We start from the raw sequence: 26103 nt of genomic DNA, 5'->3' as shown, positions 1-26103 counted from the left end.
CTAGCCTACTAATTTTATTACATAAACGTGTGTCGATATAAATGTGCTGGTCAAAATGGGTTGAAGAATCTTAGCAGTTTAATCTTACAGACCTTCCACTTTTGAGCAGTAAAATAAAGCCTTTGGAACTCAATCATTTGGCCATTTATTGTAAACTCGATCTATTAAGCTTCGTGATTTTTTTCTTCATGCACATTTTGTCATGTTGAGATTTGTCATATGTCAGATATGTAATTTGCCTATTCACAGACTAAAAGTTAGCACCCACTCTAGTGATTTCTAAATATGTGGGCCTATGAATTATCGCCATCATATGTCGACTCGATTTCAACGGATTTGTTTCAATAAATATCCCGAAACAATCACAGACACGACTTTAAATACTAGGTTACGGGGGACATGCGGTATCACTTGATTACACTACATAGGTTGTAACAAAAAAACACAACAAAAAAAACATTAAAAGTGTAGGCCATTCTCTTCCCAACATAAGTGGTTTCTGCAGTAGGCCTAGGCTACATTCAGTCAAAATACTGGCAGAACTGTTCAACTTTTTCAACATAAACATCGAATGCATTCTTCCCAAACTGGCTCTTTGATAAACCAGGATAATTTCCTCAAGAGTAGACCCACACACTGGAATCCTTACAAGCTAATATAAATTCCATTAAATATTTGTTTCCAAAAGATAACAACAGTAGACTAATCCGTGGACATAGATCAGTTAACTGTATCAAACTCTTTACGTGAAGTATTAACTGTAAGTGCTCAAAACTCGACAGATCAGTCAATGTGTTCTGATTTCATATTAATTTAGTCGGCTCTAACCATTGCTTAGCGGGAGCAAAGAGCTCTTCTCAGCTATAGGCTCAGGGCGCCCTTTTGATCATTTCAATCTCTCCTTGGTGCAGAAGTTCTGATTGGCTGAGGGAGTAAGAAGGGGAAAATCTTTAATTAAGCAGATAATCTCTTGTTGGGATGAGAGTGGCTCCATTTCAGAGCCCCCTCGAATCCCACATGAGAACCTTGGCTGCCTGAGTTGAGTCCTGTATGTAGGTAGCTCTGTATCCTCTCCACCGTCGCACTGTCTGTCGGCTTTTCAAAGTTAGAGAACTACTGCCAGTCACCTGTCAGGATGTTCATGCATTTGGAGGCCTTCTATTACATTTTAATTTTGATGGCTCACATGAGATCCTGCTGCAGTTGGTAAGTTTGATCAATTTTGTTTCATTCAAACAGGAGCAGGAGTTTTTCCATAACCATCAATGTTGAGTTAATGTTAAAATTAATCTTAATTTACTTGTTTGGGGAAATAATGAATGAAATGCCCACTGAATAATTTGGGGTATGTTGAGAATATTTCTTGGTGCCTGTAGGTTGTTTCTGTTCTTATTCAAGAGTTTAAAAGTATTATTGTACAATTCAACAGTTTATTTTTTTGGTGTCTATTGAGTTTTTTTGACAGGTTATAAAGCTTGTGCACTAATGAGAGGTGTTAGCTTAGATGCAGAAGGCAGGGAGGAATTTCTCCGCCTTGTGAAAGACACTTAGTTTCTCTGAGTTAATAAGCCGTCTTCTCTTCCAGGTCAGTGAATAATTTTTTGATGACTGGACCCAAGGTAAGCCAACATTCTTTTGATCTCCTACCCTGACCCAAAATAAAAAGTCAACTTTTTTCTGAAGATGTCTACTAAAACACCCCCATACATGCATTTGGTTTGCGTGTCTTAGATAGTTATTAGATAGTTAGTTCCCTAAAGTATTAATATTCCTCCATGTTTATTATGGTAAGCCAAAAAGAACCAATCCTGGAAATGTACGAATGATTTTTGGTGCTTGGGAAATTATGCTCTAGCTCTCACACACTGGACATCCTTCAGAAGCGCTGTGTGTCCCTGAGCTTGGGGTTGAGTGTATGTTTGAAGGCAAGGGCGGGCAGAGATGTGGTGGGTGGCCATCATTAACGAGCCAGACCCCTGTGAGAGAGGTGGTACCTCACTTTCTCCAAAGACCACTTGAGACGTATTAGTATGTATCATTCACGCAGTCTGAAAAAGGAGCCGAGAGGGTAGTGAGAGACAAGTGGAGAGGGTGAACTTGTAAAGAGGGCTTGGACCTTCAATTCAGGGTTGGGAATCAGGTTCAGAAAGTAGGATAATGTTTGGTCTAATCGGATTTGAAATCATTTTTTGTCTTTTTGCTTTGTTGTGTTTTGTTCTACTGTAAAAAAAAAAAAAAAAGATTGTTTTCTTATCTTTTCAAGCAGGGCTTAATTTTTGGACAACTTTTCATCTGTACCAAATTGCTATGACCGATTATACTCTTAGAATGTTATAGTAAAGAAAACAGACAAACAAAATGTGTCTGATATTTGGGGAATATCCTACTATATGTATCACAGGGCTTTTGTTTAACCATGATGGTGTAGTGACACATTCCACTCCTGTCTGCTTTCCCAGGCCTATCTAATCTACTCCAGCAGTGTTGCGGCAGGGGCCCAGAGTGGCATTGAGGAGTGCAAGTACCAGTTTGCCTGGGATCGCTGGAACTGCCCAGAGAGGGCATTGCAGTTATCCACCCACAGCAGTCTGCGCAGCGGTAAGACCAGAAGCGCTGTGGCGCTTACTCTACAACATAGTAGATTTGACTTCATTGGGTTAAATTATGGAATTACTGTTTTCTAGTCTCTTCATCATTTTCAGTTAGAGAGATATGCAAGAAAAGGTGAATTTGCTACTGAATTTTAGTGTTAGACTACCAGTGTTACTTTTGCTCAGAAGAGCTAATCCCAGATAGAGCTGTCTCCTCCTCAACGGTTAGAGAGAGAGTTGGTGTTTGACTTCTCACTTGTGATGGGTTACAGTGTGACCACGGTCGCTCCAGCCAAAACAAACACACTAATCCAATTCACAACATCCTACTGTTTCTCCCCTACTGTTAAGGCCCTTTAAAAACAAGGCATTGCCAAGGCAATTAGACCCAATGTGTTAATGACCGGGCTAGAAATAGCAGATAAAGGATATTGTGAGGCCGAGAGAGGTTGAAATGGAAGCCCACTCGAAAGATGAGGGTTTGGGTCACAGGGGCAGTGGGGGAGGGCTTTATTCAGTGAAGATTTTGTTGTTCAAAAGGATTGGTGCCCTCACTACATTTTCAGCATGGGTAAGATGGGAACATGCAATGAATAGCAAAACTGACACAGCAATCAAAGACAGAATGCCCCTGTTCTGCCATTAAATGATTAATCAGGTTTAAAGGATATGAAATGATTATTGTTGGGCCTCTCCATCCACAGCAAACCGTGAGACAGCTTTTGTCCATGCTATTAGTTCAGCTGGAGTCATGTATACCCTCACCAGGAACTGTAGTCTTGGGGACTTTGACAATTGTGGCTGTGACGATACCAGAAATGGACAGCGAGGTAAGACAAGAAGGCACTTGTTTCTTAGTCTTAATTCAAGGTAAAGACACAAATTAGTCAAATTTGGACAAACCTTTATCAAGAAATGTGTGTTCAAGTCACAAATTGAAAGTCACCTAGGGAATGCAAATAACTTGAAGGTTTTCCCCATCTGCCATAGGAGGCCATGGCTGGCTATGGGGAGGTTGCAGTGATAATTTGGGCTTCGGTGAGGCAATCTCCAAACAGTTTGTTGACGCACTAGAGACTGGCCAGGATGCACGGGCAGCCATGAACTTGCACAACAACGAGGCTGGGCGCAAGGTACTGTACACATATGTCACAACACAGCTCTGTGTGACCCCAGAGGTACAGTGAGTTTTAGCACATTGTGACTAGAGATGGTCAAACAAGCTTCTATATACATTGACTAATTCTGGCTTATATCATATTTGACGTCAAATACACATTTTAGGGCCAAACCTGTTTCTCTCAAACCATAGATAATGTTCAGAGGAATTAATCATCAAGACTGCAGAAGTAGTAGGGAGGTCTTGTAGTTCAAGGTCTAAGTCTGCGATCTGAGAATCTCTTTCGGCCCCCAACATACCTCTCAATGTAAAGTACCTTTTGAATCATTTTTTTCTTTTCCTGTTCAGAATTACAGCGAGTGTACCACCCAAGTGTGCCTTTCAGGTCCCGATAAGTGATGTGCCACTTGTCCCCAATAATAACAGTGTGTTCGTTGTACCAGAAGGGCCTATTTACTTCTGTTGAATGTCCTTCTTGACAAGACCTCAACACAAGAATCGCAGGATCACTGGTGCAAGCTTAATTAGAGCGCCTGGGGAGCCACACATTTCACAGAGTTCTAAATTATTCTGCTCCTTAAATAAGTGTTTAGTTTTATTCTTGCAATAAGGATCCTACATTTATGTTGGTCTTTGTTTTGCCCCGGGGATTCTGTGGGGACCACAGGCGTGCAGCTGAAGTGCTCATTGTTTACCCCCCTGCTTGCGCTCCCGTCTGTCACGACTCAGGATCCCCATGCCACCTGGAGCATTATTGTAACTGAAAAAATACAAGAGAGAAAAAAGAGAAAAAGTCCTTTTTAATTTCTCCTCTCAGTAGGGTTCTTCATTGGGTCTTTTCTCAGCAGAAAACATGTTGATAATGGTCACGTTAAATAAATACTCCTATTTCTTCGGAGGGACAATGAGACTCAATGTCAACTTTCACCTCCAACGAAAGGGCTTCCCTTCTGTGAATAAAAAAAACCTTCCTTTTCAACCGACAGCTGTTTGTGTGGAGTAAAGTCAGGAAATACTAAGAGAGAACGAAACGGACAAAAACTCTTGGATGAACTCTGAACTCCTTTTTTCTTCAGTGTTTTCATTTACAATTTTTTTGTCAAGTGGGGAGGCTTGGTTTACAATGGTTCAATTTGACAACACATCAATTGAGAGGCACACACACACACATGCACTCACACACACAGTCTTACAATAGCATGAAATGGAAAATAAAACTATGAACATTTTTCAATTTTTCTTCTCGTCTCTTTTGCTCTCTCTATCACTCTGTCTTTCTCTCAGGCTGTGAAAGGGACCATGCAGCGTACGTGTAAATGTCACGGTGTCTCAGGGAGCTGCACCACTCAGACCTGCTGGCTGCAGCTGCCAGAGTTCAGGGAGGTGGGCAACTACCTGAAGGAGAAGTACCACCGGGCCTTCAAGGTGGACCTCCTCAGGGGGGCCGGGAACAGCGCAGCCAGCCGGGGGGCCATTGCTGAGACCTTCAGCTCCATTTCCCGCAAGGAGCTGGTCCACCTGGAGGACTCTCCTGACTACTGCCTGGAGAACCGCACCCTGGGCCTGCCAGGCACAGAGGGGCGTGAGTGTCTGAAGAAGGGCAAGAGCCTGAGCAAGTGGGAGAAGCGCAGCTGCAAGAGGCTGTGTGGGGAGTGTGGTCTGGCCGTAGAGGAGCGCAAAGCAGAGATGGTTTCGAGCTGTAACTGTAAGTTCCACTGGTGTTGCGCGGTGAAGTGTGAGCAGTGCCGGAAGACAGTGACCAAATATTTCTGCGTGAAGAAGGGGGGCCAAAGGGGCAAGAATGAGAGCGCCGGCAGTCGCAGGAAGAACCTTCGGCTGAGAAAGAAGCACTGAGCAGTGCTGTGCAGTGTTATCACTGCCACATCAGCAGTCAATGTGCTCAGAAACAAACATTTGAAAGTCTAAATTGGACAAGGTCAGTGTTCTTATAAAAGGTCAGAGATGGAGAAAGGTGTTTCAGTTTGTCTGCAAGTCTACATAATAGATAAAAGGATGGGATGCTTTTAGAGTTTAGAATTTACGGTATAAATATATTTAAACGTATATTTTTGTACATTTCCTCAATTTATATTTTCAGAGGTTTTTTGGTTTTATTTATTCTCATTATTTCCACTGATAAACTTACCACTGATGAACATCTATTCCTGAGACATATGACAAATTAATTCCGCCTTTCCATAGACAGATAAACATTTCTAGGGAGGGATCAAAGTACAGGGACATTCCCCTGAGGCAAGTAGGGTGAAGGGCTATGCCCAACATCATTTGGCATGGCCGGGAATCAAACTGGCAACCTTCAGATTACTCAGCCACCTGACTCCCAAACTTCTTCCCAGAGGATGTATTTAATTGTAAATAAATGAAGCACTTTGTTCTGTACATTTTTAATTTATTGCACAAGTTTTCCTAGTTTTTCTTTTTTCTTAGCTACGTGTATGACTGTTTTATAAAAATGTTTGTAATTAAAGACGTATAATCTACAATCTTTTTTTTCATATATTCTTTTTCTATTTTACAGACATAAGCCAAAGTGACTAACACATAATAACAGTGCAAAAACAGCAATAAAATGTGTTTCTATATTTGTGAATTCCATCAACAGTCTGCAGTGCACACAACCTGGCTTTTAAGTATTGTTCACTTGGGGATGTGATAGCCCTGGGCCAAGTAACAACATGAGAAAACTTCTCATTATTGTCTTCCTTCCTTTCCACCATTCTCAATTTCGCCTCTACAAATACCTCCCTTTCTACCCCTCATCATGGTAATCCTCAAAGAGCCCCCTAACTCCCCAGTGTTTCTTCCCTGTTTAATACTAGTTTAATTAACTTTGTCGAGACAGAGGTTGGAAGGTGGGGGCGGCATTAAGCAAGTCGCCCTTAAAATCATCCTGCCTCTAATTTTGTATGCTAATCTCCTTTTTTACACTGCCCCTCCTCAGAAGAAGAGAGGAAGAAATGTTGGGAAAACTTGGTGTTGCCTGTGCTGGGCTTCCTGCGGCTGTTTTATTCCTGGGTCCAACTATTTGGATCCTTTCACTCCTCTAGGGCCTTTCTTTGCTCGATTTAACAATGAATGCCGAGCTAATCAGCTCTCTCGGAAATGCGCCACTGCTGAGGAAACTAATCCCTTCTCCTCCGCGCTCAATGGGCCGTCGCCTTCAAAAGGACTTTGGGAAAAGGCTTTGCACGGATTCACACTGTTCCCTCAATAGAAGTTAGTTCAAGTATTGTGCCCAAACAAGTGGTTTTTATAAACAAATGCGTGCCAGGATACCCACCCAACCTGCAAATAGAAAGTGCCAGGCCCAACAGTAGCACATGGTAGCCAAGCCCAAGCCCTCTAGATGAGATGGGAAGTGAAAGAGGAGATTAGGGGCACCATTGAGGAGGGGGTAGTTAATTTCTGCACCTTCCTCTTTTTAACCAATAAAGTGTCAAGGAAACACCTTGTTGACATCTTATTTATGAAATAATGATTGCAATCAGAACTCCCCCCTCCTGGAATGACCCCTGGGGGCTGACTGGGGCCAAGACTGGCATGCTGAGTAACACCCTCTCATCAACTACACAGTCATCAAACTTAGTGGGTCTGGCACATACTGGCTAGGGAGTAAAACACTCATTATAGGTAGCCTTGCCTAAAACTTTGGAGCACAATCCTCTGCCTCGGTTCAAAAGGATGCCCCTCTCAGTTTAATAAAGGGTGATTTGATCCTTGACAATGAATATGCAGAGCCCTTCATTTACAGTAAATAAAGGACTGTAGCAGTGATTGGATCAGAGCGGTGTCTTGATAGCCTGCCTTTTACTCTTTTGAAAGACTTATGACTTCAAACGATCTATTGTATGAGTGGTTACCAATATTTACTGTAAAGGTACTTTAACGGACACTGATAATTCACACCAGGCAGCAGTTTTTTGTATGAACAGATGTTCACAGATCACGGATATGCCTCACTTAATCCTCGGTAGAAAACATGCCACTGACCTAAAATCATTCTGAGGGGGCTACACCTGCTTACACAGCACAATGTTGGTCTGTGGGAAACCATATTTGGCTGTTTCATAGCCCAAACACCAGACACACCTGTGACACTATCTACGCACTGAGTCGAGAGCAATTCTGCAGTGGGAGCATAGATGAAAGAGAATCATTGTGAAAATGTGGATTAATCCTGTTCTGGTGGGTGGGATCTGTGGATAATACCGTGCTTAACCTGGGGGACCTGGATGTCCTGGTCCTGAGGTTCACACAGCAGCCAGGAGATCTGAGTCCACAAGGATACAGTAATGACTCTCATACTCCAGTTGATCGGGACCACCTCAGAGGCAGTCTAAAGCTTTACATTACGGTAGCACTGACCCCACTCTAATCCCTTTGGGCTGTGCGTTTCAAATCTCGTTTACAATATCAGGATCGCCTGATTTAATACATGTCTGGTCTTGAAAGTCCTGGAATCTCTTTCTTTTACACACAGACACTTCCTCCTAATGACACACCAAACCAAAAAAAACTTGCAGATTGCAGTGTAACTCATGGTTCACACACACAAACAACAGGTACCACCTCCCCCCAGAGAGTGATATGACCTCTGACCGAGGGGCCTGAACTTCTGTCTTCCCTCCATCCAAACCTTAGAGGGGTCAGGGTGGGGGGGGCTAGCCCTGCCAGGTCCAGTTTGCACCGGGGCATGAGCCTGAGGTGGCGGAGAGAAAAATGTCACAACAAGCAAGAAGAGTGAGAGATTAAAGAGCTGCTCTCTCTTATCGCCTGGGCAGCCAATTTGCACTGCTGGTGGCAACAAAATGGCATCAAACGCTTTCAGATAAAGAACAGAGAAAACAATAACATTCGGATATCCATATATTTACTCTAAAATGTAATGTTTTTAAAAAGTCTTCTACTATAACTTACATTTCCACTGTTGCATTTCACCAAGTAAATATTCAGAGAATACTAGTTGATATAGACAAAATGAAGAGATTTTGTGAAGTGATGATTCAAGCCATGGAAAATAGGAAAATTACATTTAATGCTCCCAAGAATCCTTGACTAATAGGATTTATGGCTTAAGGGATCTGGACACACAACACCCAGAGGGGTAGGGTCAATATGGACGTGAAAGAGCAGCAAAATAGATGAGAGAGGATCTGTGGAATCCCTGAATGCATTTTAACAACATTGTACCATGTTTTCTAATGTTGACTTTTGAGGTAAAACTTATATTCATACAAGGCTTTTTTATAATTTCTGCAACTGAAGTTGCTTATTCTTTTCACTACAAACCCCAAAACAAGTAAATTATTTGTCAGGTACTTGTTATAGTCTGATATATAATTAGTCCTTATTAATATTTACTGTAACAAGACTATTACCTGACATGTTCCACGGCAAGACTGAAGAGGACGTAACTGCTTTGATTTGCCCATCACTGCTGTGTCACAGAGGGGGGTTCAGCAGTCTGGAGTTAGCATCAGCAGGATTGAGATATGAGCCTTCTCAGCACAGCAGGGTGGCCAATTCCCATGCTGTGGATATCTGTCTACGGAAGAGAATGGGAAAAGAAGGGCATCAGAGGGATAAGCCTGGTTCAGTTGTCTGCACAGGAAACACAGAGCATGGGAAAACACCAGGAGGTCCTGCTCTGTCCCTGCTGTGGAAATGGAATTGTGTTGATGGCATAAAACCTAGAAGGGGTGCTAATGGTATCTGATTAACTGGTCCTTTGCAATACATTTTAGATGGTGGTTGATAGAGGGCAATTGTGAACCATGTGAGCACTCAGCACATTTAAAAAATACCAGGTACGCTTGCTTGCAGTTTACCTGGTAATCAATGAAGCAATGTAGGGGTTCTGTAACCATTTATCAATATTGGTGGAGTATTTCAAGTGTTTGCTTTGAACTCTGAAAGAGCGGAAAAGATAGAGATGCACTTTTGAAATACTCTGTCAATATTTAAACACGTTTCATCACCGGGTAAAGAGGTTTTCGGCTGGTCACAGAACAATGAGTCCATCTACTGGTGTATTTTTGTAACTACCTTGACTGTCAGTGTGGCCCATAGTTTGTTAGGATCAAACTATAATACAAAATACATAAATAAATAAAATCAAGTTATGGTTTGGGAACAGCCTCAAAAGGAAAGTTAAATTCTAAAGACCACCATAACCCTTACTCTAATGATGCAGGTTTGGAGTATAGTGCTTTAACAGTGTGATCGCTGTGTGGTGGTCAAAACCTTGTATTGCACATTAATAAGGTAAGGTTGTGGCGGTTTCCATTTTCTTCCTTTCAGTTTTCACATTAAATCAAACTCTTGTAGTCCTGCAAACAACAGCACTCATAAAAATCACAAAAAGCTTCTCAGCCACAAAAGACGGGGAGATCCCAGGACTTTTGATAAAATGTCAAATGAGGGCATGACCTCAGAAAATGCTCTAGTGTTGCCCAGTAGTAAGGCAAGGCATTGTGTGCTCCTTGCATAACCCTTTCATGTATAGTGGTCACAGTGGATAGCTATTCAAAACGCTTTTTCTTGTATATGCATGAATTGATGGTCTAGTTGCACCTCAGCCACTCCAGTGGACACTGTTGCATCATCCCATACATTGCAACCCATTGGCCAGTTGTTTTAAGTGGAACAACATTTTCTCAAATCCAAGATGAGTGTCAAAACTGAATATCTTGTCAATCCTTCTATAGAAGTAGACCCTCGCAGGAAAATAACATTTGGTAACATCAAAGGAAGTACTCCAAAAAAATAAAATCTAAAACTAAAAATGAAATTAAGACATTTCTAGGAATAAATATGGTAATGTCATACCTCAATACCCAAGATCAGGAATGTACTGGTCATCAGAGGATGGGCTTTCATCGTGATTTGATAGCAAATGCCATGCCAGTGAACAGATTTGAGCAGATTCTAAGGTGCATTCACTTTGTTAATAATTACACACAGGAGACAGAAAATGCTGATATGTTCTTCAAAATCAGACCAGTGTTAGATGCACTCAAGAAAACCTTCCATTCAGCAGTCTATCCAGAATAATTGTTATCAATTGATGAGCAGATTATTCCCTTCAAGGGCTGCCTGTCTCTCAGGCTGTTTATCCCCCAAAACCCAAACGTTGGGGTGTGAAAGTGTGGGTGAGAGCAGGGTCCTCTGGATACATATAGTTTTGAAGGGTATCAGGGTTTAGCTGGGCAGGCTCAGGTCAGTCAGTTGGCAATGAATGCAGAAGTAGTCATGCGCCTCTGTGATGAAGTACAGCAAAATAATCACATTTACATTTCATTACATTTACAGAATCACATGTTCCTTGACAACTTCTTCTCCACCATTCCACTCACTCAGGCATTGCAACAACAGGGCATCTATGACACTGGCACATGCAGAATCGACAGGCTGCATGGAGCGCAACTGAAGCTGAAGAGCGAAAAGCAACTCATAACAGAAGGAAGAGGAGCTTGCTCTGTTGTCAGCATCGGTGAAAAGCTCAGTCGCACATTGGCTTGATAGTTCAGTGATCCGCGTGGTCTCTTCTTGCATTGGCCAGTCCCCACCAGATTAGGCCCAGACATGGAGCAAGAAAGATAATAAGACTCTCAACATCCAAAGGCCGTTTTCTTCTAAACTGTACAATCAGCGTCTGGGAGGAGTAGATCTCATGGATCAGTGTGTCACAATGTATCCTCTCAGCTGCAAAACAAATGGTGGTACATCCGAGTCTTCTTTCACTTCTTGGATGTGACCACTGTTGCCTGGCACCTCTACAGAATGTCAGGTTTCACTTCTTGGATGTGACCACTGTTGCCTGGTACCTCTACAGAATGTCTGGTTTGGAAAACAAGGATCTTCTGCATTTCAAGGCATCTGTAGCTTGTGCGCTAATCAGTGCACGTTCCATCCAGACACCCACAAGAGGAATACCCAGTGCCACCCCATGCGCAGATCGGTGTCCACCCCCTGAGATAAGGTTTGGCCCTTAAATGCCAGACCAAGTTATTTGCAGTTTAATAAGATATGAAATGATGCAAATCAAACAATGAGAACAATACACCATGGTGTCTCAATCTCGATCGATGTTACCAGTCTCACTTCGTAGGGTGGAGAAGACAAAGGCCTTTGTGAGAATAGTCTTGACAGAAGTCAGAGAGTTCTGCCGGACCTGTGCAGGGCACACAGGTCTTGTACCCCTCCTGAGAGGGAGGTGTTTGTCAGGTGATTGATCAGCAGACGATGGGGCGAGGATGTCCTCATCCTATTAGATTTTAAAGGAAGTCTTTGGGCAGTTAGGTGGGCAGTCCAAAGGTCTGGTGATGTCTCAGGGGGCAGACCTAAAAGGTCTGATGATGTGCCAGGGGCAAAAGGATACTTCCTCCACCGCCTAAAACCGGTTCTGTCTCCCCCTCTATACCCACAGAGTAGTGAGACCGAATGTATCTTTAATCACCTGGTGTTGACTCTCCAGAGTTGTGAGGCCCTTTGTACCCTCTTCTTGTCCCATGATGTGGTCATCTCGCCTCCCCTCTACGGTACCATACACCGGCTTTGACTTCCACATACTCTGCAGCAAATCATATGAACCAGTGCGCCCCTCCCTGCCAGTACACTGACTTGTTGCATTCCTCTTTTCACTAAAAGATACAGTCACGTCCTGGTGCATATTCATAATTATTACTTATTTTATCTGAAGCATTGATTAAATGTGGACATTTAATCATTGCTTAATTACATTTAATCATCACAACATTGCACATGTTGGTATATCTGAAGTATTGATTGTCTTTTTATTGTAACAGAGACATAGAACATATGAAATAGCAGCATAGATTAGCAGCATAGATTTCATTCCTCCACACTACCAAGGAAGAGAAACAATAGGGTTGGCTTCATAAACAGTGTGAGATTTTTACACCAAGGAAGATGTCTGTTGAATTACCACTGGGAAGGGGCAAATCGTCACCCAGAAGAAAATAGTGTGTGCAAATACCTCATTTGTTCTGTCTCCGGCCAATACAATGACAACAATGAAGTTATGTCCAGTGGGCCACTGTGGATAAGGAGCACAAGAACAACCCCAATGGTGGAACATCCAAAGTTACCTTAACACATAATTCCAGACCACCTAAAAACAACTGGTGGAACAGCTGAACCTGCACATCTTTAAACTTACAACATCAATAATCAGTTTAACCACGACAGGGCAGCGGAGAAAGCAGGACAGGCCTCTGGACATACAAGGTCTTTTTCAGACAGTAAGTAGCTACACACCTAAACAGGTAACGTGTTTAATGAACCCGTTCCTTCTGCTCTTGCTGCAGTGAGTGCCATTAGGTCAGGACTTAAGTGCATACGATTTTCATACCAGTACTGCTCAGCCCTCCTTTTTTAGTGAGAATCCAGACAAGTTGTTTGCGTCTGCGTAGCCTACTTATAGTTAAGTGACTGGATGTCCTTTCGTCTGAGTAGGACATTCCTTTTGGAAAGGGTTTTGATCAGCTTGCCAACTCTGCTTCACTTTCTTTAGGCAGACCTAGGTTTGCGACCTGAAAAAACCTTTATTATATTCCTCGTAATCTCTACAAATATATTGCTACATTAATACCCGCTAGCTATTTTAGGGCTTGTGTGTGCTAAGCATACATTGTCGACTAGCCAATTAGCACAGAACTACATCATGTGTGAATGGACTGAATTGAAAAGTAAAAAAAAACTGCATCACAGACAAGTCTGCAACCCTGTGCCATGCCTTAATTTGTATTTTATTTTTATTAAATAAAATACAACTTTACAAATACAGACAAATCAAAAAGGACTGGATGTGCAGCTAGCTACACAGATGATAAGTTTCTCCATCTTGAAACTGTGAAAGCTCGAAATGTTTACAATGACACAAGTTTGGTACATTACAAGAAATAATCAGATTGGCCGCTGCTCGCAAAAAATGCTTAGTTTGGTTCACTTGATTTGCTTTGCTTGCCTTCCCACAATGCACTACGCATGCGTTCAGAGAGGAAGTGCCTGCCTGTCAGACCGAAAGGATTGTCTAAGGCAGGGCGGCCACCAGTTGATGAATGCCGACCTGTGTGGTGCACGTCAAGAATCTCCCGTATCAGGAACGTTATGTACTCCTGATAAGGCATTGTCTTCCCTGCATGAAAGAGAAGAGAAAAAGAAGAAAAGACTTGAGTCTGCTAAATTAATAAATGACACTGTGACATGTGTCATTCTAATAGAGTTGTCATTGTTTTATTTCATTTTATGAACTTGTGAAAGCAGGAGTCTGATAAAAAATATAGTGAATTAAAATGTATTGTTGAATACTCTCACCTGACAGTTGGAGATGGACAATGAAGCCATTGAGGACAGCAAGGTGAAAAAATATGTCCTTGTCAGTGTTTCTTGCACACGGCACGCAACTTTTGAACATGTCGCTCTTATCCACAGCTCCCATCTCCCTATTGTAATCCAGGACACAGCCATTGCGGATTTAAGGACAGTGGAAATGCCTTTCCCTTTTGTCATGCTACTTGGACTGCAAGCTGCTGACCGTTTTCCTTGAACTCAACTTATCCCTTTATGATTTTGCAGGTGAAGTTTGGCATCCTCTTCCTGTTGGCCCGCACAGTACCACAAGCACCTGTTCCAAGAGACAGAAGAAGCTGAAAGAGGGTTGGACTGCTGTACCAGTTGTCCACGTATAGTACACAGCCTTTTCTCAGGTGTGGAGCAAGCAAGGTCATGACAACAGACCTAGAAATCCCAAACACATCACAATGATGGATGTCCATTGTGGATCTTGTGTTTATGAGCATGTCCTGAACATAGCCAGTACGTACATCACACACCACAAGAACTTAACTCCAAACCTGTGCCTTTTTTGCCAGTATGAATTGACAGAAGCGCAGCCTACCTTTCCACAGCATCAAGGATTCATCTATACAGACATCCTTGAAAGGAACAAAGGCCCGACCAAAAGCAGTGGTAATGCCATGTAGAATATTCCTGATCTCGTATCGGGGTCACTTTCTGCCCTTTCATTGTCTTGAAAATGAGGACTACGGAGAAGGAGGAGAATGCGGTCCTGTGAGAACAGGGAAGCAAAAAAAGGAGTTGCAAGCATGGGGTCAGTGCTCCAGTACTCGCAAAGAGGACATCTTCACAACACCCTTAAGTAGCATTGTCATGATAAATGAATATATCTCATCTATGCTTGTGGGTGGCACTTAGCCAGCTTACCTACGTACCTAAAAAAAACATGAAGCAGTTTGCCTCAGTATTACCAGAGAATGTCTAATATGGGGAGAACTGCCACTCTCAGGAAACTTCTGGGTTCTGAACTGGTTGCAGTTCCACTCTAGTTCCATATGAGGGCGCTAACGGGCGAGTGCAGAATGAATGGAGGTCTATGGAGCTCTACCCCTCAAAATCCACTTTTCTCATTGTTATTCTTTTTGTTTGGTCATTTGAATGTTGAATTTGAATAGGGAGGCAAAAAAATACACACTGCTGGGTGTCGCCTTTTTGTTATAGAGAGCCTTTTAAAATGACGTCATACACATCGTACGGCCAGAGAAACTGCTTTATGGCAATCTCTGGCAGTTCCTTTTTTCTCTCGAGGCATCGACAACACAGCTGACAGGTTAGGCTCTCCCTGTCAATACACATGCTAGAAAGAGTTTTGGTTCGCTAATGTTGTTGCTAATGTTGCTAATGCTCTGACATTCTGGTTCCGCTTCGGATGCCATCAAGCGGGATCTGTGGTCGTAGCCAGTCCTTCACTAACCAATCAGCATTCATAAGAATAATTCTAGTGTGTTGTTGGCAACGACTCACCCTGTAAGCAGTGGCGGTCCTAGCACATTTGGCGACCCGGGCAAGTTTTTCCCTTACACACCCCCCCCCCCCCCCCGAACGAATGGCACGAACACAATCACAATACCTGCCTAAAACCGCCCCTGCCTGTAAGAAATCAAAAATACATAAGTACTTGTTCATTCAACTTACGACCTATAATCCATGTTGAATTTGCAAAAACTACAATCAAATCTGAGATTTCTCAACGACAATCAGGCGAAAGAGACAAATGTAGCCGTCTAGCTCCATACTCCCATTCATTTTGCACTCGCCCGCAATCCCCCCCAGTGGAACTCTAGTGGAACTGCAACCAAATTTGATACAATGGGAGAGTGGACAAGCTCTCCGTAGACGGGCTCTGGTATTACTAACAGTAGATGCAGAGATGCATGGGGGGAGGGGGTTCGGACACCAGACTGTCATCAAACGAAACGGCAAGTCCAGGGGGACTGAAGTTGCTGGCAGCCCTCCAGCAAGTAGAGCCAGACCCTGTTTTAAGGGGGGAGTCAGATGGCTCAGCGGTCAGGGAGTCGGGTTATTAATCAGGAGGTGGTTGGTTCGATTCCCGGCTGATTCGATTCACATAGCAGCCCTTTCCTTCAAACAACAAACATAGCAGTCTAGTCTGGGTGGCAGCAAGGGTGGTGACAATTTTCCTAGGATAAACAATACCCAAGGTTTCATCTTTTGCATTTACATGGAAGCACATCAGCAAGATCATGTCACTGCGCGCGTGCACAGGCTTCTGCAGGTGATTCCAATTGGCAGTTAATGAAATAGGGAGTAGCGGAGTAAAATACTCTTTTCACAGGGATTTTGGATCATGCTTTACAAATTCATCACCGGTCCAAACAAATTTACTATAGGCCTATGGAAAGACTCTGTTGTAAAGCTGTATCATTAGATATGTATATAGCCCCCTATGTAATGCCACAACTCACACCCTCTGCTGCAGTGTTGCAAGTTGTATGTTACTTCGGACCAATCATGCGGGCAGAGATTCCACTGCAAACATGAAAGCCGAGGCGTCACACACACGTAGTTAGTGGGTGTAGGGTGCCATTTGGTGGTGTGTAATGGTGATCAATATGTGAGAATGCTAAAATTGTTTGAAGTAGTACCACTTTGGAGTCCTACAAGGACCGTTATTGTATTTGGTGAGGATGATGCCAACTTCCATCCAGGTTTGGCGATGTACGGGTTTAACCCTTTTACATGTCACGACGGTGGTTCACTTTTTCCCAGGCTAGATTGCCATGGTAACTAATGCTGCCTGCCCACCTAACCGTTATGTTCGAGATAACAGATCAACACGCAGCCCATATTGCTAATCTTGTGTAAAATTTGGGGCTCTGGATGACTTGTTTGCGATTTTTCATATGGAGCAAACACAGTCCATTTTATGTTAACGCATTCATCGCTTGATTGGGAAAACCTGGGGTGATTTAACAAGTTGATTTATGCGGGATTTCAGTTGTTAGGTTTGGTGAAGCCAGCTAACAAAAATAAATAATGCGCATTTTGAACTTGCTACATGGTAGGCTACAGGGCTGGTGCCCAAAATTGAGGTTTAGAGCAGCATTTCTCAACCATAGTCCTCTGGGACCCAATGCCCTGCAGCTTAGATTTTTCCTTTATCCAACACACTTAATTCAAATTAATGGGTCTTTATCAGTCTTCTGCTGAGCTTCATAACGACCCATTCATTTGAATCAGGTGTATGGGAGCAGGGAAAAGTCAAAAACATGCAGGGCAGGGTTTAGAAATGCTAGTTTACAGTATTCTCCTGGAGAGTGAAACACCAATAAAAGCAGCACATTATATGTTTCTATGTTCTTCATTCTGAAATAAACACACTCACAAGGTTATATTGCTAGTCTTATGGGGCCTCACAATTCCGTCCCATTCAAATTTCGGTTTTCCTTATCCCTTACCCAAAACCTGTACCCCAAAACGTAACCTGAACTATAAACCTTACCCTAGCTCCAAACCCTAGCTCCTAACACTAAATCTATATCTAACTCCTGTGATTCTAAACCTAACACTTACCAACACCAAACACCCAAGAAATAAAAACTCATGAGGACCAAGAAATTCCAATAGTATGTACCTGCAGAGCCGGAGAGCTGTAGTTTCAGAACCGCAGTTCTAGGACCCTCGTTTTATCTGACAGCGCCACCTAGCGAATTGGATGACAAAATATACGTATCACTAGATCGCAACAAGAAAGGCTATTTGAATGGTTTGCGAGAGGCAAGAAATAAGGAAAACTGGATTTTCTCAACCGTTAGCTAGCTAACGGTAACTTTATTGTTCAATTCAAGACACCAGAATTGTTTTATACTTCAACCACACGTGATTCAAATTAGCTAGCTTCTTACACTCCGATTCTCGTCCATCTTGTTATGATCATTTCCTCTTCTTCTTTTTACCATAACCTACATCAGAGCCTGTCTAAAGGATATTAGCCCATATTAAACATTCTCTGGTAGAGCTAACCGCCTCCACTTCATCCCTACCTCCATCGCCCTGGCTCAGGGTTAGCAATACAGTCGCTAGATTGACGGGAAATTCTCCATCCTCACTACTAATGTTATTTGCTTCTTTGACAAAATCACCGTCAGACTGTGCTGAATTTGAGGGCAAATCAGTTGAGCGCGAAATCATGTGAGCGACGAGTCTTCGCGATCAATACAGACATGCCCAAACTGCACAAAAAAAAGGGAGGGGGTTTCACCTCCCCCCCGCCGTTTAATTTGTGGTTATAACTGGAGAGAAAACTGTTCAACGGTCTAACCTAAGGGTGCATCCTTCAATACAAAAAAAATAAGGGAAGCCTGCCGCAGCGGGGGCCACACCCCTCGGGGTCACGATGACATGCCAGTGGTGGTAAATCACAACTTAAAACACGTTTTCATAAAAATATTAATTTATATTGATACATGGAAATTAGTAAAATATATCTGCTATTGAAATCAGTGTGAACAAATGTACTCAGTCAAATGTATCTCTATATCACAAGTCTAACAAAGTTTGACAGTGAGACCACAAAAAAATGTAGCCTGGCTCTGCCCGTCCTACGTACTTCTGCTCAATTTGGATTTTGCTTCTGTACTAGGTCTGGGAGCTTGACTTTGAAGTCGGTTTTCAGATACACCTTTTTTTGTAGGTCCAATCAGCGAACAGAGGGAGTGGCTGAGAACGATGACGTTAATGTTGTGCACTAGTTTGAGCAGTTCAGTAACAAAGATGCGAGCAAAGCTATTCTGCAGTTGTGGCAACGCTGCCGAATATCCATAGGTTAAAGCCGGAGTAAGAACATTCCTTGCTGAGTTTTGTTGGTGGTCATGATGTTGTGGCCCTCCTCCCCACGGGGTTCGGGAAAAGTTTGATTTTCCAGCTACGGCAGCTAGCTCCGTTACAGTAGTGGTGAAGGAGTTGGCTAAGGCGAACGCTTGCGATTGGTTATGTCAAATCAGAGTGGCTCTGGGCAGATCCAATAGTTTTAAACTTCAACAGAGGACCCGCCTTCAAGGAAGTTAACGTTTGTCAATGGAGCGATCCCAGACCCTCTGTACAAATGAAATGTACGAGGGTCTGGTTAGGACCAGGCTACAAAAAATTGGCTTTTGGAGGAACTTGTGAGATGTGAACCATATTTGTTAACTTATTAAATTAACAGATCCATAACTTATTAACTTTAAATTAAACAAATGCTTTGATACTCAAAAAGGTATATGGGGAAAAATATAGTGCAGGACACTTGCAATCATACCTGTCAACACTCCCGTTTTCCCCGGGAGTCTCCCGTATTTCACACCCATCTCCCGCCCCCCTCCCGTTTTGTCATTTCTCCCGTGAAACTCCCGTAATTTGTATGGCCAAACCTCGTTATATAAATATTCACATCAATATATTATTTCAATGTTGTCCAGTTGCCAGATCTTGTATGAAACGCATCGTACTCACATACTTCAAAGGCTATCATACAATTTTCAACCCATATTTGTGACCGCAACCAGAGCCCGTCAATATTAACTACATTCTCTGCCGCAACCAACAACCCAGTTGCACTGTTGATATCTCCGCAGGTAGGCGGAGAAAAATACACGGTTGATTTTTGAAACAGAATCACTTGTAGAAATGGCAAGTCTGACAGATGACATGACAGATCGAAAGCTAGCTAGTAGAGACAATATAAAGATGGAAAACCAGGCCAAGAAACGTAAACGTAATTACCTTCACAGTACAATGTTTTACCAATTGAAAAGGTGGCTGTTTGTTTGTTTTACATAAAGCCTCAAAAACTTTTTCGCTCAAATCAGCCACAAAAGATTCGCTCGCGCGCTATGCGCGCTTGCATTAAGCGTGGAAGTCCCTATAACTAGCATCACATCAGGCACAGGAGTTGCATGCATTAGCAGGGAGCTCGCTGTGGTGGCGTATACGGGACCGGTTCTGTTGGGCCGGTCTGGATCAAAGTCCAGGGCCTATTTTTACTCCCAGTCCGTCCCTGACAGTAGGCTACATGGACGGAGGAATGTAATGTCAAGCCGCATCGACAATTCCCCCTCCCCCCCCAAAAAAGATTCTCCTGGATTTTGGTACTCCAATGTTGACAGGTATGGTGTCAATACAGATTTTGTCTTTATTTTTTATTTTTACAGCAAAGCTGATTCCTCACTGTGTGGTTCATTACATGAAAGTAGTATTTGGATAGCACTGGGTGCAGTACGTAGAATCGCTGTACAATTCACACTGTCAAAAATGTCCCTACCAATTGGAGTAAAGTGCGAAAAAAAAACCGCGAGTAGTTATTTAAAAACATCCCAATCCGTACCCTTTTGTCTAAAACGGCGGGCCATTGTTTTGGAAAAGATGCCGCACTATTTAGACACGATGACGTCACAGGGCATAAAGGGATTGTGACGCACTTTACCAAATTATATAAAAACGAATTGCAAAATCGAGGCTGTGTTCGAAAACTTAGACAGCTGTCTTAATCCTTGATGTTTTACTAGACAGGTGTCTAACGAGACAGCTCTCTTCGGGGTAAGGTATCTTAAAAACCGTTGTTTCGAACAGCCTATTAAGACAGGATGTACGTCATCGCGCTGCGTGTACTTGTGTGCTCGCACTAGCGCACTTTGTCAGACGGCAGTCAATTGCATTGAGTTTATTGTCACACTAAGTCAAGTTAAGCTGTATTTAAACTTGTGTTAGATATAGGCTCAATAGCTCATAACATTTGTGTTTGTATTTCACTCATTTGATAGGATAATGATAAAACGCAGCAACTAGCTAGTGTCTGCACTGCACTGCGATGCTAGGTACTGTACGTTATCGAAAAGTCGGAGCAAATTTACAAATTAGGAGTGTTATCAATAAAATAAGTACATTTTCAGTAACTACACTGCCCATTTCTCGATACATTTTTATTCAGATGCTGATTTACAAGTACCGTTTAGCTGAAATATGAATTGTAAAAACTTAGAGCAATGGCGGTCAAAGGATTCTGTTTAACTTGTTGCTCACGGTAACCCCGCGCACAGAGTTATGGGTAATACGTGCTGCGATTAAGACAGCAAGGCAGCTCAGATGCTCTCTTAAAAAATGACCGTTATGTGACGTATTTCAAGGTATCTTATTAGACAGGAAGAGAAGATTTAAGACATTTCGAACAGACCTCGCTGTCTTAAAAGGAAGGAAGGAAGGAAGGAAGGACGCATTTTAAGACATTTCGAACACAGCCCAAATCTGTCAGTGATGAAAGGAATGTTCATCACAAGGCAAAGGAGTCGTTTGAAAGAGTTTGTCATCCTTACTGAGTGTAAAACATGGATGAAATCCCAAAACAGGAAAGACTAAAAGAACGGAGGCCTAAACAGAAGGTAAGTGTGTTATCTATCTTGTAGCTAAAACCATAGATATATATATATATAATGACAGGTGTTTATATATATATATATATATATATATATATATATGGCTAAAACGATGAAAACACACGTTTGGTTCTTTAGATTATTTAGAATTTCAATTATGTGAGTTTTAAGTGTTGTGTTTAACAATGTGACTTAACTTGATACATATGGTAGATCTAGTCATATTTCCAAGTCATATCAAAAGTTACTGTAAAATCATTTCTGTTCGAGGCACCTCTCTCTCTCTCTTGCTGTGTTTTACTGCTAATTGTGACCTCAGTCCCACCCACCCACCCCGCCGCCCCTTGTTTGTTTGTATGTATGTGTATGTATGTGTGTTTACATGGTGTGTTTTTCAAGGGCTGCAGGGCTGATGTGGGCACTGGTGCCCGTACGCCAGCAGCAGAACGAGATTCCGACCTGGCCGGGAAACTGTCAGAACCAGGCAGGATGGTGAGTAAACGGCCCTCATCCCCTCACTGAGTACTACAGACACCACTTACTCCCCTCAACTCAATCTACCTCCATGTCTCCAACAACTCTGATAACTTTCTGTTTCTTTGCCTTTGCGTTTGTCTTGCCTGCAGATCAGTGGTACATGTGTGAAGATGCCTCCCATGTCCCAGACCAGCTACCGTGAGTAATTGGTTTATTAATGTATCAAAAGTACAACATTCATGATTGAATTATCACTTTCTATCAAGAGAGAGGGATCCACCAATCACACTGTGACAATCCTCGACATGTAGGTGTTCTTCCACCAATCCAAATCCCATCCCGCCCAGAGGAACCAATGACGCGGGATGAAATTCCAGTGTCAGAGGCCATGATGTCCCACCCGTGAGTGTCCCTGTTAACGTCCCCTTTAGGCTACTGTCCTGTTGAACACAATGTTAAGATGTGTCGTTAGTTGTCATTGTACTGTAGAGAGAGTCCGTAACACATCCGTTCTTGTTCTTGTTACAGTCAGTGGAGACTGGTCAAAAAGGTCCTATTGAGAAAGGTAGATAAAATGTTTAGTTTCTAAATCAAAATATTTTTTTACTCAGCTTGACAATAACTATGTGTATCTGTACTGTGATTTAACTTTCTCCCCTTTTTTCACGCTGCCTTTTTTCTCTCCTCTCTCTCTCCATCCTTTTCTGTCTCTTCCCCCTCTCACCCTCTCTCTTAGAACAAGAGCATCGCTGAGCTGCAGAAGCGCTCAGAGGAGATGATGGAGTGGGTTCTCCAGGTGGCCAATGATGGGGTTCTGCCCGCCATGGCCCTTTACCAGGTCCTTCACCTCCACCAAGACCCTCTGTCTGCCGCTACCTCCCACAGCAGCAGCATCTCCACAAGGAACAGGTCTTGTTCGTCTCCTCCTTCGTCCAAGGACCGGGCCTCTTCTCAGGGCTCAGCCCAGCCTGATGTCCCCGAGGATATCATCTCAGAGAAGTCCCACCCCCTGCTGGAAAGCGGGCTAGGATCCAGGCCACAGGACAGGCTATCGAGCGAGATGCCCCCAACACCCCTTCACCCCAGTAGGTTCACAGAGGAGGATATCCTCGCCACGGCATCCCTCACTGTGGCAGAGGTCATCGCCAAGTTGAAGGGAGTGATGGCGAGAGATGAGGACAGGAAAGAGGCAAAGCTGTCTGCCATCGTAGAGGAGCTCTGTGACTCGGCCATGGACAAGGTGATGGACGAGTTGGTGCTTCACCACCCGGGCAGTTCCTTGTCTGAATTCTACTTGACAAGTATCTCTGAGGACCTGATCCTGAACACCTGGCAGGACGCCAAGGACAAAATCCGGGTCCTCGCCGACATCCATACTGACGCCGTCAACGAGCGGATGCCCCCGCGGCCCCTGTTGTCTGCCAACACCAACACGTCAGAGGCCATCTTCCACAGGGAGAAAAAGAAGGCTGAGAAGATGGCGTCGTTCTTCATTGGCAGTGTGGCGGAGGCCTAGGAGATGGAAAAGGCTATGACATCTCCCAGGCCCAGCTGTGTGACAGCGGTATCGACCGGCTCAGGCCGCAGCTCGGCCAGCAGCATTGGACGCGTCAGCTGCGATAGCGAGCCTCACAACCCCTCCACCCAGACGAAGAGCCTCTCTGGTATCCTGGCCCACCACGCCCTCTTCCAGAGACAGGGCGTTTTCACCACAGAGGAGAAGCTGGAGCTGGTGAGGGTGGTGGGGGGTATCCTCCAGGGGATGGTGGCCAGAGAAAGACGCTCTTCCCTGAACCAGCCCCAAGACACCGACACAGACTCCCTGCTCCAGAACATCTCCAGTGCCTGCAACATCATCCACCTCGTCCTGGAGAACTTCAGCGCAGCTGCGGAGATGATTACAGAAGGAGAGGTGGCCTTCCTGCAGCCACGCAGTAATGACTTCACCCTGTTAGTGGAGTGCGTGAGCGAGTCCCTGCTCAGCCAGGTTACGGAGGAGGTGAAGGCCCTACAGAGGAGGAACCAGGGGGTCAGCAGCGGGAGGAGCAGCAGGAGGAGCCGCAGCCAGGGAGAGCTGCTGGGGAACTGGGTCAAGGGAAAAGAGGAGAAGGAGGCCTGCACACTTTCGTGTCAGGAAAGCTTCCTTTTCTGCACCCAGCAGGAGGAGATCAGAGGAGGAGTGCAGCTCGGCTAGCGACGAGGAGGAGGAGGAAGAGGAGCAGCAGAAGGAGGAGGCCAGGTCAGCCTCCAGTAGCCCTAGCCCCAAGAGCCCTAGCCCCAGGGGCTCTAGCCCCAGGAGCCCTAGCCCCAGGAGCAAGGCAAACAGCCACCTCAACCTCACGGCTCACAAAATGCTGGACACCGTCGTGCGGATGGCCTACTCGGCCTCCAGATCAGTCTCCAATGATGAAGACTGCGAAAAAGACAAAGGAGGCTCCTCCGTCGGGTTGTTGGACCAGGCTGAGTACGACCTGGGCCGCCTGCTGGCCTCTCACAACATGTGTACCAGGATGTTGCAGACGAGGATCCAGCGCTTCTCCATGTAGCTGATCGACCGCCTCTATGAGCTGCTCCTGGACACGCTGGTGGGACGACTCCCCTCGTCACGCCGCTGCCGCTCCAAGCCCAACGTCCAGAAACCGGAGGCCAAGCAGCACCTGGACTGGGAGCTCTTCACTCCAATGCTGCACAATTTCATCCACTTGGCTTTTAAGAAACTGATGGAAAACTTCCTTGCCCTGACCAACTCGCTTCCGGACGAATGTGTCCTGGTGAACGACCACCTCGAATGGATGTGTAAAAAGGACAGGACCTCCATCAGGGATGTATATTGGGAGAGCAGTGACAGCAGCGACAGCACGTCTCTGGAAGGGTCCTACTGCGGGATGCTGGGCCCCACCCAAGGGACTGTGGGTAGGAGCCGACCATCTTCCTCTGTCAGCCAGGACCAGAGGAGGGCACCAGAGGCCATTTCTGAGGTGTTGACCCTCAAAGTGGGAGGTGTCCTTCAGTGTTCCTGCAATGACCCAGAAAAAGTAATGGCCATTGTCAACAAAGGTAGAGAAATCTTTTACTCAATTCAATATATTGACCCCAAAGGGAATTTTCAGGTGTTCAGGTAGCCTAACTAGTAACACTGAGGACACTGTTACAAAATAAGTACAAATGATAGAATGCATTAAATGGAATGCCCTTTAGAAATAGAATGTTTCACCATGTCGCCATATTGCTGTTATGAAATGGCTGTGTTTTACATGTTACAAAAAATCCTGCTTGTGAAATGTTCCTTAACCTTTTGGGGTATAAGACCTCTGGAGTTTATAACTATGTTAATATAATACAGAGTTGTAAGTGTTACAGTACTGCTGAATGACAGTGTATGTATAGTTAAGAACTATAATATTAATACTGTTTTAAGAAATGTATAGGTAATAGCTCTAGTAATACAAGGATACTTAAAAGTGTGAGTGTGTTTTTTTGTGCCAGGCCTTGATGCTGAGGTCATGGCCAGGATCGCTAATCTTAGCAGCTCCTCCTCTGAAGGCACAACAGGAAGTCTCGACCCAGAGTTGAGTTCAAGTTTCACTAACCTTGAAGTAGGCCCGTCTGAGAAGGCTGATATAATTGTCCCTGACAACGACAATGTTGATTATGTTTATGATTTCCATGAAGAGGAAAAAATGTCAGATAGTCTGACCATAAGCATCAACATTGCCAGGCAAATAAATACCAAGGGAGAAGGGAAATATGATGGAGCTTCTTGTCTCCCTGAGGTGGTCCAGGTGCTTCCCTGGTTGCCCCCGAGACCCCCTGAGACCCCCTCCCTGCAGACCTTGGAGATTCGCATCCAGAAGAAGGTCTGGAAGCCCTCCGGGCCCAGTGCCCTGCACCACCAGACCCTGCGGGACCTGCTGCACGGTCTTCTGGTCCGCCTGGCCCTCCAGGAGTCCCCCTCAACCTCTAACGCCCCCACTTTCTCGCGGCTAGAGGCAACTCTCCTCAAGGAAGTGGGATGGATTCTCCAGACCCAAGATGGGATCAGCCTCGTCCTGGAGCACCTGCCTCAGAGCCTTTTCTACAGCGGCACAGACGCCCTGGACGCCATGTTGGAGGCAGCCTACACTAAGCTGTCGCTCAGCGCTAA

The 26103-nt window shown here is 44.2% G+C and overlaps 2 protein-coding genes and 1 long non-coding RNA gene across 3 annotated transcripts; 2 read left to right on the top strand and 1 right to left on the bottom strand.

Annotated features, from left to right (window-relative positions):
- The first annotated feature begins 1135 nt into the window (after nt 1-1135).
- Nucleotides 1136-5565, top strand: wnt8b (wingless-type MMTV integration site family, member 8b). Its single transcript, XM_047028765.1, has 6 exons — nt 1136-1206; nt 1586-1619; nt 2460-2598; nt 3296-3421; nt 3582-3724; nt 4996-5565. Exons 1-6 carry the CDS (start codon nt 1136-1138, stop codon nt 5563-5565), a joined length of 1083 nt encoding a protein of 360 aa, XP_046884721.1.
- A 7998-nt stretch (nt 5566-13563) lies between these two features.
- Nucleotides 13564-14805, bottom strand: LOC124474058. Its single transcript, XR_006956770.1, has 3 exons — nt 14654-14805; nt 14071-14380; nt 13564-13891 (listed from the first exon to the last, which is right to left on the bottom strand). It is a non-coding gene; the product is annotated as an uncharacterized LOC124474058 (long non-coding RNA).
- Nucleotides 14806-22112: 7307 nt separating this feature from the next.
- LOC124473999 lies at nt 22113-23492 on the top strand. The gene is made up of 2 exons (XM_047029826.1): nt 22113-22157; nt 22271-23492. Exon 2 carries the CDS (start codon nt 22735-22737, stop codon nt 23473-23475), a length of 741 nt encoding a protein of 246 aa, XP_046885782.1. The 5' UTR covers nt 22113-22157; nt 22271-22734; the 3' UTR covers nt 23476-23492.
- The last annotated feature ends 2611 nt before the right edge of the window (nt 23493-26103 follow it).

This window comes from Hypomesus transpacificus, chromosome 11, assembly GCF_021917145.1.
Source record: "Hypomesus transpacificus isolate Combined female chromosome 11, fHypTra1, whole genome shotgun sequence".
NCBI lineage: Eukaryota > Metazoa > Chordata > Actinopteri > Osmeriformes > Osmeridae > Hypomesus > Hypomesus transpacificus.
This window is presented reverse-complemented; position numbering and strand designations above follow the sequence as displayed.